Here is a 13,195-nt window from a genome sequence, read left to right on the forward strand (position 1 = left end):
ATTGTAATCAGCACCCTCTGCCTATTTAAAGATTTCAAACAGTGATTACCAATTTCCCTGGGTAAACTGGTATATAGACAAACTATGCTCTACAGTTAGGAATGCAGATATCTTTCTATGTGCATTCACATAGGAATTCACCTAACTTCAATCTTCAGTCACTGCAGTTCCTTGAGCCTTTGTCTGACGTCTGATTGAAAACCCTCTTAATATCTCCTGTAGGTATAGATCAAGATATTTCTTTTCCTTCTTTTAAAATAGCTCCTTAAGTACCATGCAAAGGCATTTTAAGAACTTAGCTCCCAAAAACTCTCTACTTTTTTTAGTTTCTTCTTTTTTAATCCCTGTATAATTTTTCAGTATTTGTGGAATTTTACATTAAGTTTTTACAAAGTGAAAGCATACAGAAGACATGGTAAGATCAGTAACTCTTCAATTTACTTATTTCTGAGTTGGAGTTCTAGACCTTAATACTTTTCTAATAAAATTTTTAATAACATTCCCATTAATTAAAAAAAAAAAAAAGAGAGAAAGACAGGCAAGGAGTTTTGGACTCCTGATCACTTCAATTATTTTATCTGTAGAGCCATATGTAAGTTATATCGACTAATTAAAACCAAAGAATTTAAAACCTTAACTTATATTAATTTGCTTTAACTGCTTACTTTGTTTACTTTAAATTCTGATAAAGTTCTATTGCACTTTCAAATTCTCCATTCAGACACATTCTGAATGTGCTTATTTGCACAGCTGAAATCTGTGCTCTTCCCCACAACAATGTAATGCTGCTGGATGAAAAATACCTTTCTAACACAAACTGCTATGTTTCAGAGTAATTAAAAAATCATTTTTAGGGTAGGATTGATACTAATTATGGTTGATTTCTATTTACTTTACATTTGCTAAAATTGCTGTTAAATGAAAAGAAAAATTTGGAAATGCAGTCGGTGTAAATGCAGCTATTGGTATATAGATATTTTGAAAATCAAGGGAAAACAAAAATATTTTCAATATTCGCTTTTTCATCCTGCCTTGCATTTGCACATTCAAGACTTCCATCAATTTTAAATGGGAGTTCTGGATGAGTCAGCTCTGTAAGACTGGTTCTTCGTAGGGAAATGTGACACGTAGAAAGGAACAGAAAAGAGAATTCACCTTGGAAACTTTAACTGGGTTGCACACTTTGCCACTGTGTTCAATATATTTCAAAGGTATCGCATAATAGCTAGTAGTTCTTTACAAAGGTCATATCCTGTGTTACTACATATTTCAGAACATGTTCCTCATCTGCCAGCTGTTCAACTGAACTTTGTTAATGAAGGCAAAGTTTTCTAGGGTTATCACTCTGACCCTTAAACTATATTATCTAGAAAACCGTAAACCTCATAAAAAAAGATATGAAAAGGTGTATAAAACATTCTCTTAGCAGATCCTGTTTCCAGCCTCACTTTTGATCTGAAGTTGGATTTAAGCTCTTGCCACCATGCCTGCTGATTACAATGGGACATGGGAAATGGAAACCAATGAAAACTTTGAAGGCTACATGGTTGCTTTAGGTAAATGAAAAAAATATTAACTATATAGAGATAAAATGTTTCAATTATAAGTAAAATCCTTCTAAAAATTAATGAGAATATTTCTGTAATGTGCATTGTGGCATAAGGGTTTCTGCCAATCACATTCAAAATCAAGTAATTGTACTTATAATTACAATGATCTAAGTATATAAGAGAAGATTTGTAGCCAAAGATATTAGTCTTTATTTAGATAAATGAAAAAACAGATACAGATGAGAAAAAAAAAACAGGCTTTCAGATACAGAAGCTCTTTTTTCTTCCTGGTATATACTTACTGTAACAGTCAAGCTACAACCTGGTTGGCTCTGTTAAAAGAGGAATAGGATATTCTATATCACTAAAGGAACAATACTGTTTAGTACTCAATTAGTGCTTTGTACTAGTAGAAATTATATGTACCAGCTGCATGGTAAATGCAATAAAAGCCTTTAAAAGCATTTAAAGATAAATGGGCAGATATTTCTGTAAAGTTTTTGTGGGAGTCATCCTTACACAGCAAGGAGATTTAGGTCACAGGAGTTCTTAAACATATGTTTACATGGTTAACTAAGCTTAATTTCACTTGGCTATGACCATCATTGATGACAATATATGTGTACATGCAGAAAGAGATTTTCTGCCCTTTAGGCAACTTTCATTTACTACTTTGTTAGCCTCTTTATCATCAGAACCCTGACAGCTACAGTTTGTACATCCATTGTATAGGATATTAAGCATAGTCTCTGTAGATGCTAGAAGAGCAAAACACTGTTAACTGAATGCAAGCAATATCGTTGTCGGTTCATATTAAGATCAAGTTTATGTTGTTTGTAGATTTATTTTTCCCCACACTGACAGACTCAATTTTTGTAATGACTGGAGATAATTTTATGAGAGAAATGCCTTCTTCTCCTGCACCTATTACTTTCAGTATAAATTGCCTTTCAAGTATTTTTGTTCTCATAAAGGCATAAACTTTTTGCTCCAGGTCATTATGATTATGCGAGTAGTGTGCAGGAAATTCCTCCTCTACTTAGTTTAGCAGAGATGTAGATCTTTAATTTGCTGAAAAGAAGAAATAATAGAAGACATCAACATTTCTCAATAATTTCTTCAGTACACTCTGGATTAGCATTGAAAGAACAGTTATCACCCTTCCACCAGTGCAGTAATGTAGCTGCATTTCAAAAACCTCAAAAAATATGGGAGTTAGATTTATAGATGCATGAAAAGTGTAATCTTTATAATCAGGAATCTTCTCCCAGCTCTACTACATCACAGATGAAGGACATAAAGGACCATTGCTTCCTTACCACACATGATGTCTGTAAAACTAATACAAGAAAACTAGTCATTAGAGTTGGCTAACTTAACCTAGATTGGAGGAATCTGTCTGGCTCTGCATCATAAAGTAGCATGTGGCAAAAATGAAACCTGTATTCTATTCTTATGCTTACAATTGATAGCCCTCAGGGGCCCACCTGGGTCTATGCACTTCTCATTCCCAGTTGTCTCATTGTTTTTTATCTAGTGGTCATTGATTTCTATCTTCTGTTCAGCATTTGCTCTTCTTATTTCTCTCCCTTTCTACAGTAACTGACACCACTGTAAGAGTGATGCTGATAAACAGGAGCTTTTTCAGGTCAAAGTACCTGCCTTGCACTGTTCATCAGAAGCTGGGATCAGATTGTGGCTTCTTTTGCTTTGTTCAAAAGGTCAAGTCAAGTTAATGGATATCTAAAGAACTTGCTCACTCAGATTCCAAAATATTTACTTGTAAAGATGTAGATTATAAAAATAATTCAGTGGTTCAAAATCAATGAGTACACTGCATAGCCATCTTCCACAAGTTAAGAAAATGTATTTGTTAGGAAGAAGAGTCTAACACATGGAAGGTAATCAGGTAATTAAATCTAACAATTTTCAAGTAATTCTCAATGTCTACACTAGTGACTGACTTAGGGATAACTACCACAAAATCGTTAACTGAGATGAAAAATTTGATGCTTTAACTGACATTCTACCAGTTTTACTCTCATTAAAGAATCTTAACCCTAATTTATTTATCTGTTCAGATTGAAAGAGAAGAAATACACATAAACACATAAAAATAAGTTCTCATCATTATTCAACAACAACTGAAAATAGTTATAATTTCCTCAAAGCCTCAATTCTTTTAAGAGAGAAAGGCAAGTTTCACTATTCATAGTCCTTAGCCTTTGCATTTATGGAGAAAAGCTCAATATCCTTAGGGAAGCCTGTAACTACTATACACATACACCCATGAGGTACAAAAAATTAATTGTTAAAAAATACAAATGGTTACGCTAATATAATGAATTTCAGGAGAAAGATACCAAGTACCTGAAGTGATTTGAGTGCTGGGGTTTGACAGTTATGCATAAAGAATAATTACTACATTACATGCAACTGAAATGTGATTTCAGCATTAACTATGCCAACTGCAAGTGAGCCATGGGGCCTGTTGGTCTGGATGATACTTCAGTTAACTCCTAGTTGTCACAAATTGACTATTCCCGTCTTCACCTACCTCAGGCTTCTCCTACTGCCTGGCTCAGCTTCTGGTCTCACCTACAATTCTTGCCTCTCACCCAATTCTCTTTGCTTTGGCTCTGCTTCAGTCCTGTCTCAGCTCTTTGCTCCAAGACCTGACCTACTTTGATGGGGTGTTACTTTAACCACTGGTCATGATGGTCATCCAGCTCTAGTTCTGCCTTGCTTTCTAGTGATAAATTTCATCATATTTGATAACTTACTTTTGATATTTTTTTTATAAAGATCTCTTTATTTTTTAGGTTTATTCCTTCCTTATTTTTTAGGATGTAAATTAGACACTTGTGGTGTGCACACTTCCTTTCCAAAAGGATTTGTAATTATGGTGATATCTTTTCATTTGGTTTTAGTGGCCATCTCATTATTGTTCCTTTCTTCCGTTCCATGGTATCACAGATGAGATTGCTGTATTATTTATTTCAGTTGAGCTACAACATTTCACTTGTGTTTGTCTTAAAATTCAGGAAAAATGTCAGGGGAAAGGATACTAGCTGCTAATAAGATGCATTTCTTTGAATTTTAATTTACCCACCACAGAATTTAAACTGTGATTTTCACTCAAATTCAGTAAGAATTTTGTGTCTGTCATAATACAAATATTAATCATATCAGCTTTAAACTAAACTTTAGTTATTGTCATCCTTATATTCTGATCCTTTTATAATAAGTAATCTATTTTCCAGTTTTATAATTCTTTTTGTACCATAAATGCTAGCATGAGCTGGTCTACAGCAGTTCCTCATAGCATGTCAGTGGCATCCTTAGAACCATTTCAGTCAGTGGATAAATTATTACTTTGTTATTATTAAATCAAGGGAATTGTTGATCCATTTCTGATCTTATATATCCCAGTGGAAACTGGGAGGAAAATGGATGGATTCAGCCTACAGTGGGGTCTGAACTACAGGCATCCAACACTGGGAAGCCTGCTTAAAAAAAGATAGTAACAGTTCATGAGAATAAAAGAACTTGATGCACTTAATAGCCTGAAACAAAGCAAGAGAAAGAATGTGTTAGAATAAGGAATGCAATATAGATGTATTTTTCCTGGGAAATACATTGCCTACTCTGGGCAGACTGTACTGGAGAGGTACTCACTGAACTTTCTGGTAAGATATTGAAACAACTTGCCCAATAAGAATACCCACAACTGGTTGGGATGAAGGAGCTATTTGCACCAGTTGTCTGGATCTGGATCTGGCCCTTCATATGTACATCATGATTTTTGTGTATATATACTATAAGTTATACTAATTAAAAACTGCCAATGAATTAGCAAAAAAACCTCAACACCATAAACAATGCAAAGATGCATATGGCTATAGGTAATGCTCAGAATGGAAAGAAATTACATGGAAAGGGTGAAAAGATACTCTTCTGTTTCTCACAATTTTACATATGGCTGATATTTTAAGCATTAAAGTGCTCAGGTTCAAAGCACACTGAGGCTTTGTTTTTTTAAAATTCATCCATCCTTTTAATTAATGCATACCCATTTCTATACTTTAATTAAAGAATAGTTTTGCCCTTTAAGTCAGAAACTTTGATTTTATCATAAACATGTTACAAAGTATTTTAATCTACTCTAATAGAACAATATATCATTTTTATTGCTTGTATTGTTCAAAATGCAGTTATGAAAACCATGCTTTAATAAAACCTCCCCTGATTTTTCTCCAGGAGCTACAAGACTAATATATTAGTCAGAAATAGCATTTCTTTAGAAGTCTAGACATTTTTTTTCCTTAGAGAGAACTAAATTTTATTTTACCTGGCTATAATTCAGACCCAGAGATACCTTTAATCCACCACAGCAGATAAAATATACCCAAGAAGTCTTGAATATAAATACTGAACAAGAACATTATTCCCCACGTTAAAAAGTCACCATTTTTTTCAAGCCAATCCTCTTACTCAACTCGATTAGTACTTTGCAAGTAGTATAATGAATCTACCAAAAGAAAAAGGGCTCCATTAGTATGTGGATTGCTGAGCTGACAATGATTAACTCACATGCAAAACCACTAAAGGATGGCTAACAAACCAAAACCATTTTTCAATCTCTTGCAGAAGCATGTGTGATTATTTCATTTGCATATAGCACCATAATAAGATTCACTGCCAGCTGGTCAGAAATATTTATTGCAGATGGTAATGCAGCTGGCATTAGGTGGATTGTCTGGGGCAAACTGTCATCATGGTAATATATATTCCTCTTTTGGTAACTTTCAATGCATTCAGTTGCAAGCAGTTGTTTACATTATAATGTTAGTCTTCATCATGAACAAAATAAGGATGTTAAGGAGATCAGTACTGCATAAAATGTTGACAGAATATTAAACAGGAACTGTCAAATGCTGTAGTTTGATACTTTTTTTGACTTTTGACTTTGAATTTGTCTCCCTTTAACATCTAAACTACAATTTATTTCTGTGTCTGCTGTCTAGCAATAATGAGTAAGTCAGGCTTTTATTTGATTGTTTCTTTTTTATTCATTAGTATAATTTTCATTTTTAATTAATTAATTAACCTCTTGTATACTCCCACAGACTATAGGTTCATCATAAAAGTAACATGCCAAAATCCCCTTGATTACATACCCATTCTAACATGCTTGTTTTATGAAAGGGCATATTATTCTGAGATCCTTCTTTTGGGGGTGGCCAACATTTATAACCCTGCAGGACACATAACAGTACCCTCACATGCCTAAGAGCTACATAATTTACACTGCATGCTTAGAAAAGGGAATGGCTCCCAGGCATAAGATGGTAATAGCACTCCTGGCATCCCACAGCTTCATGTGTGAGTGAGGCCAAAAGGTCTTAATAGCCCCTGTTGTTTCACATTCTCTGAAAAAACTGGAGATTCGGGTGATTTAACATGCCAGCATCTATTCACTACTGGTTGTATGTTGTAGCTTTGTTCACAGCATTCCCACAGGTGTCCTGTTAATAAATAAATTTATAATCCATGGAAGATCCTCAAATTGAAAGTCTACTTGCAAACAAAAGATTATTTTTATTTGAAATTATCTTTTTCTCTGAAAAATGTTGCAGGTAAAAGCATCATTTGTGGAGCTTTTTTTAAAATTATGTGTAAATATAAGTGCTGTGTTTTTTTATTTTTGGTAACAAATATTGGAATTTTCATTGTGATACTCTGTTCGGTTTTTTGGCAGACATTGATTTTGCAACTCGTAAAATTGCAAAACACTTGAAACAAACAAAGGAGATTATTCAAGATGGAGATAATTTTAAAACAAAAACACTCAGTACTTTAAGAAACTATGAATTGAATTACACTATAGGAGTGGAGTTTGAAGAACATACCAAAGGACTGGATAACCGAGTGGTAAAGGTAAAAATTTGGTACCTGATATCTGTTTACACTACAGTCAGCACCAGGAGGGAATAGTTCCAAAAATCAGCTGAATACATGAAAAAAACCCCAAACCAATATTTTACAGACATCAGAGGATTTTTATAAAGCAGAAATAATTTGCATCTTGAGACAGTTTTCTTTCCTGCTCCAAGCATTTATTATAAATGCAAATCAGGATGGTTACTCAGATACGTGAGAACATTCATTAATTACAAGTTTTTCTAGTAGGGGATTTTTCCAGCTGTGATATACCTTTATGTATTTAGAAAGTACCAAAACTGTACTTCTACCTATGTATCTTTCTTAATGAAACTGTAAATTCATCCCTTTGAATTTAGGACTTTCTCTGTGTCAATATAAATTCTCGGTTTTGAATGGCTAGGTTCACACAGTATTTTTAATCTGAGCCTGTTGAACCTCAGTTGGGCAGTTTAACAGTTGGACAATGTTAAAAATAAACCTGCATTCAGCTATTAAGTTTGAGGGAGCTTTGGGAAGGGACAAGAAAAAAATGTAAGCCAAAGCTACCACTGATATAGGTGGCAGGCCTACTGGTAGTGGTAGACAGGCAAGGAGGCCCAGCAGTGAATGTTTTAATATTTTTAGGATTACAGGAGCAACCTGAGCTCAAAATTCCCCTAGGAAATTGTGGGCATATGTTCAGACACCTTTCAGTGAGATATGTGGACAAGTAACGTTTGGATCAAGGACCATATTGTGTGTTAGCCCATGCCCTACCTCCTATGACAGACAGAGTCAACTAGTAAGTCTGTTCCTGTGAGGCATTCAAACAAGACTATCAGTGAGGAAAAGAATACATACAAGCACTAATTAAATTCACTTAATGAATTCAGCTTCATGTTTCTGCATCAATACTGCTTCTGTTTTACTCTCTTCTAACTCCTAAAATACTTAAGCAAGATTTTCAAGGGTAGAAAGGCCAGTAGACCTTAAATTTCTATTGACTGTCCTCTTCAGAGTCTTGCCAATCTTGCATCACCTGCTTTTGTCGTAATTCACTGAATCTACCATATCAACTCTTCTGCCAATTACCACAGTTTTATTCTTCCACTCAGTTCTCAGCTCTCTTGCTCTTCTCCAAACATATGCTGTTTTTTCCATCAGTATCTTCTCAATAAACAAGGTTTCAGAACTTGTTGCCAAACTCTGAGAAGCTGAGATCAAAGCTCACTGTCAACAAGACCTGTTTTGTTTTGGCAATTGCCACAGGAAATTGGCAGCATAAAGGACATGTTTACATTTGAACTCACATCATCCTTCACTGCAGTGGCACAAATTTAACAGAAGACATTGTTGATTCACTGTGGATCACTTTTCATTCTCAAACCACTTTGTGCAGTGTAATTCCTATGACTTCTTCCAAATTATTTCTCACTCACAGCACTGCAACCCATCAAATAATGACCCATTTTTTTTCCAGTATCCTGAATATCCCTATCTCTAAATTTTCTTCCCATCACTTCCTTCAGTGAGCACATATTCCTGCGACAGTTTATGCTTTAAAACATTGCTCCCACATCTCTTTAGATCAGTTGAAAGCATTACTAAGGATCTAAGGACTCATTAGTTGCATCACTCCTTAAATCCATAGACTAATGCTCCTCTAGTGCTCTTTGCCACTATCAAAGCCATTGCCTTTCTGTGCAAAATCATTTCACTTGCAGACTCTCCTCTTTATTATCAATTATTTGGAAGGAAGGAAGGAAGGAAGGAAGGAAGGAAGGAAGGAAGGAAGGAAGGAAGGAAGGAAGGAAGGAAGGAAGGAAGGAAGGAAGGAAGGAAGGAAGGAAGGAAGGAAGGAAGGAAGGAAGGAAGGAAGGAAGGAAGGAAGGAAGGAAGGAAGGAAGGAAGGAAGGAAGGAAGGAAGGAAGGAAGGAAGGAAACACAGCTTGTACAATTATAACCCTACCTGGTTTAATCATTTTTGCCTAATATTCTTTTCTAAACAAATTATAGTATTTGTTTCTAACAAGAGAAGAAGAGAAGAGGAAGCATGTCATGCCATTATTCTCTGGACTGCTCTAAAAGAATATTCTGGTCATTTTGTTAACAAAACAATGCCTCAAACGCATTGAAGTTAGATGAAGGCAATAAAACTGCTAGGCAACATTTAAATGTAAAGAGGGCATGGATAATTTAAAGAGCATGTAGCTTAAAAATTCTGTAAATAAGAAAGAAGTTAACTGAAATGGAATGAGTTTTGTCTTGTTATTAATAGAAAGCTCCCTCATAAGAGAAATAAATCATCCAGTGCTGAACTACAGAATGAATTAAGCGCCCAATACTCTTGGAGCTTTTTAATAACTGAACTTCCACTGACTGCAACTGGTCTCTGATGAAGATTTGCCTGTGATACATGGTTAAATGTCTCCCTAAAGTACAATGGTTCAAATCTAGAACAATTCAAAATTGCTTTGAATGTACTCTAGCGTATCTGAGTAGAGAATTTAGCCTGTAAAGAGAACTTCTCCTTACAGGTATTGTCATCCTGCTCCTGGACAAGCATCAGCATATCCAATACCCTGTTTATTAGTGATAGACTGGATCACACCAAATCATTAAATGGTTGGGGATGGAAGGGACCTCTTGAGATCACCTAGTTCAAACCCTCTGCTGAAGCAGGGTCAGCTAGAGCACACTGTCCAGCTTATGATCATATCTCTTTAAAGGTCTTTCATGAAAATGCATGAAAATATATAAATAAATTTATTGTATGAGATTATATTAACATATACTTCCTCTTGTTATTTTATGCAGAGCTAGAAAAGATGTTACCACGGCACTAGTTGGCATAAGCCCCCAGGTCTTCACTCATGAAACCTTATAATCTTTTTATTAATGGCTTTAAAGGCAAGAAAAGAAAAATACCACTTGCATACATTGCATGAGTACCTGTTAATTCACTCAGCAATTCACTAGATAGCATGAACACTTCATATTTGTGTATGTGAAGAAAAACATAGAAATGACAACAAAGCCTTGTAAAAGCTTCACATCAAAATGCTGTTGTCATCTTGAATGGTTTTGGTTGAATGGCTGGTTGAATGGCTGTGTTGGGGTTTTTTAGGAGGAAGACTGGGAACGGTAGGAAGCAACTATAATTGTGTCTTCTCATTGTTGAATTGAGCTTATTTTCATGTATTTCTCATTAACATATCTGAGTTAATTATCTGATTCATGCAGACAATAGTGACCTGGGATGGTGACAAACTGGTATGCGTTCAGAAAGGTGAAAAGAAAAACAGGGGCTGGAAGCACTGGATTGAAGGAGACCTACTGCATCTGGTAAGGGCTTCTATACAGATGCACAGCTCGTAACTGAGACTGCAACAAAGTACAGTTTTCCATTTCAAAGGGTTTGCTACTTGTTCTCATTAGAATGGTCTTTATTTAGACAGCTCTGATCTCTGAACTCTAAGGAAATCCCCCCTCTGCTACAACTCAGGAATGCTGAATTTCTTTCCTCCTGCTCCCAATTAAGTCATAACTCTGCAGTGGTTTTTTTGCTCCAGTCCACTGCCCTCCAGCTATTAACCCTTCTCGTTACATTGCACCTCTAACATCATCTTGTTCTTATATAATCATTGGTAGAAAACAAAAACAAAACCAAAACAGTATGGGACAGATTGCAGGAAAAATACTATTTTTTGTTCTGAAAGAAGCACTATGAAATTTTAGCATACTATGCTGTAATACAGATCAGAAACCTCTGGATACTCAAGAGGATCCTGCAAACAACCTACACTGCAGTTATTTTGTGCTAGTACAATAAAAAAGTCAAAACATTCATACATCTGAGTTAGTAAGCTGGAGCCCAAAGATAAATGGTGCGAGTCCAAGAAAGGCCAGAAGAGCCTGTGAAGGAAATAAACAGCCAGTGAAGTCCAAAATAATAGATACATAATTATAATGATTCCAGAGTTTCTTGGGAGAGTAGGTGGGTGCAGAAAGATTATGGAGGAGAGCTCATTGTTCTGTCTCATGATTTGCATTTATATCTACCCCTTCACAAGTTTACCCTACAGATAGTTGGTATGGCCACCACATTGCCTCAAGTCTGTATGCTTGAAAGGTCAAAGCAATGAATTAAAAAACCATCTGCTGCCTAACCAAAAGACAACTGTTCAGTACACTTTTTTGACTCTGATTTAACACATATTCAAAGACTGACCTAACAAAGGTTCTACATGCTGGCACCAGGATTCAGGCTAAGACTGGTGGAAACAGAGAAACCAGGTAGATTCTTACAGCAGTCTTCAGAAACTCAATTGCAGGTTTGGCCAACTGCTGGCCAAACTCTTAACAGCTCACTTCAAAGTCTAATTTGGCACAGGAATGCTGGCTAATCGGAAGACTAACCAAATTGACTGCATTGCAATGTGCAGGTGTGACAACCTTTAAGAGGTCGGCTGCAACACTGGTGTATTGTTCTGGCCCCTGAAAAATGGCTGGGCACATCTCTGAAGCAAATGTCCTCATCTTTTTAAAGCATCCTCCATTTTTTTTTTATTTCCTTGTTTCATTGCTTCTCACGAATTATGAGGTAACATGTGAATTATAAACTATTACAGTATATTGTTTTAATAACAGAGTATGAAAAAGCCTTGCATTAAAGAGCAATTTTTATGCATTTTTCATGTTTATTCTTCTTAGAGCTCAATTCAAGTGTCAAAATCTAATTACTGCAACATGTGGTGTGTGCCTGCTGATTGGCTACATATAATACACTATTCTTTCTGTTCTCTTTTTCATAAGAATATCTTTTTAATGCAGTGGTTCAGTTGTAGTAATTTGTGGTGGGGTCTGCTGTGTATGCAAAATACAACTTGTACCACTATATACTTACTAATTGTTTTAATACTGTAGGAACTGACATGTGAAGACCAGGTGTGCCATCAGATATTTAAGAAGAAAAACTAAAATTGACCAGAAAGCCACTCAGATCTTCATCACACTATTATGCTGTTAGATTTTGTCTAAAAAGAAGAACCAAGCCAGATCTGCAATAATTCTTTGACACTGCTATGTGAATGTATTTTGTGCCTGTTTATGGAAACAAACACGTTTTATAGAAATAACATCAAACAGTTACAAACATCATAAATTCCTTTGCCTTTCAGTCTGGAGTTAAGTAAAAGTAATTGTCTTTCAAATAGTGTTTTATACATCTTTGTAATCATTTCCAGAGGAATGTCCTTTAGCAACAAGGCTGAAAATTAGCAGTCATAATTATCTCAACCACAGTATATCTCTCCACAGTGCTGTAATATCATAATATATTTGGATGACTGAGTAAAATTGGACATTCATTGGACTGTTTCTATTTAATTTAGTCCTGGATCACTAAGTCCACAGTCTCAGGCAACAGAATGGTTCACTGAACACGATACATGGCCTTTCACATCTAGGTTATTCATTTGAATTTGGCCCAGGTCTATAGCTGCTAGTAGTTATCACCTGATAAATGTCTCATGGCTGTAGCTCCTTAATATGGTCCTAACGTGGATCAGTGACAATGCTGCTAACCTGCAGTTAGAAATGGCATCCTACTAACAATCACAGTGGAGAAGTCCACCATCTGATGCCATCTCCACATTCAAGAGTTGCTCCATGATATGAAAACTAAGGCATACTTATGGCTATAAGAGGAAAACTGCAGA

The 13,195-nt window shown here is 35.5% G+C and overlaps 1 protein-coding gene across 1 annotated transcript; it reads left to right on the plus strand.

Moving 5' to 3' along the window:
• The first annotated feature begins 1,483 nt into the window (after positions 1-1,483).
• On the plus strand, positions 1,484-12,552 carry RBP2 (retinol binding protein 2). The gene is made up of 4 exons (XM_074878253.1): positions 1,484-1,556; positions 7,312-7,490; positions 10,719-10,820; positions 12,402-12,552. Exons 1-4 carry the CDS (start codon positions 1,484-1,486, stop codon positions 12,453-12,455), a joined length of 408 nt encoding a protein of 135 aa, XP_074734354.1. The 3' UTR covers positions 12,456-12,552.
• The last annotated feature ends 643 nt before the right edge of the window (positions 12,553-13,195 follow it).

The sequence above is a fragment of the Strix uralensis genome, chromosome 9, assembly GCF_047716275.1.
Source record: "Strix uralensis isolate ZFMK-TIS-50842 chromosome 9, bStrUra1, whole genome shotgun sequence".
Taxonomy (NCBI): Eukaryota; Metazoa; Chordata; class Aves; order Strigiformes; family Strigidae; genus Strix; species Strix uralensis.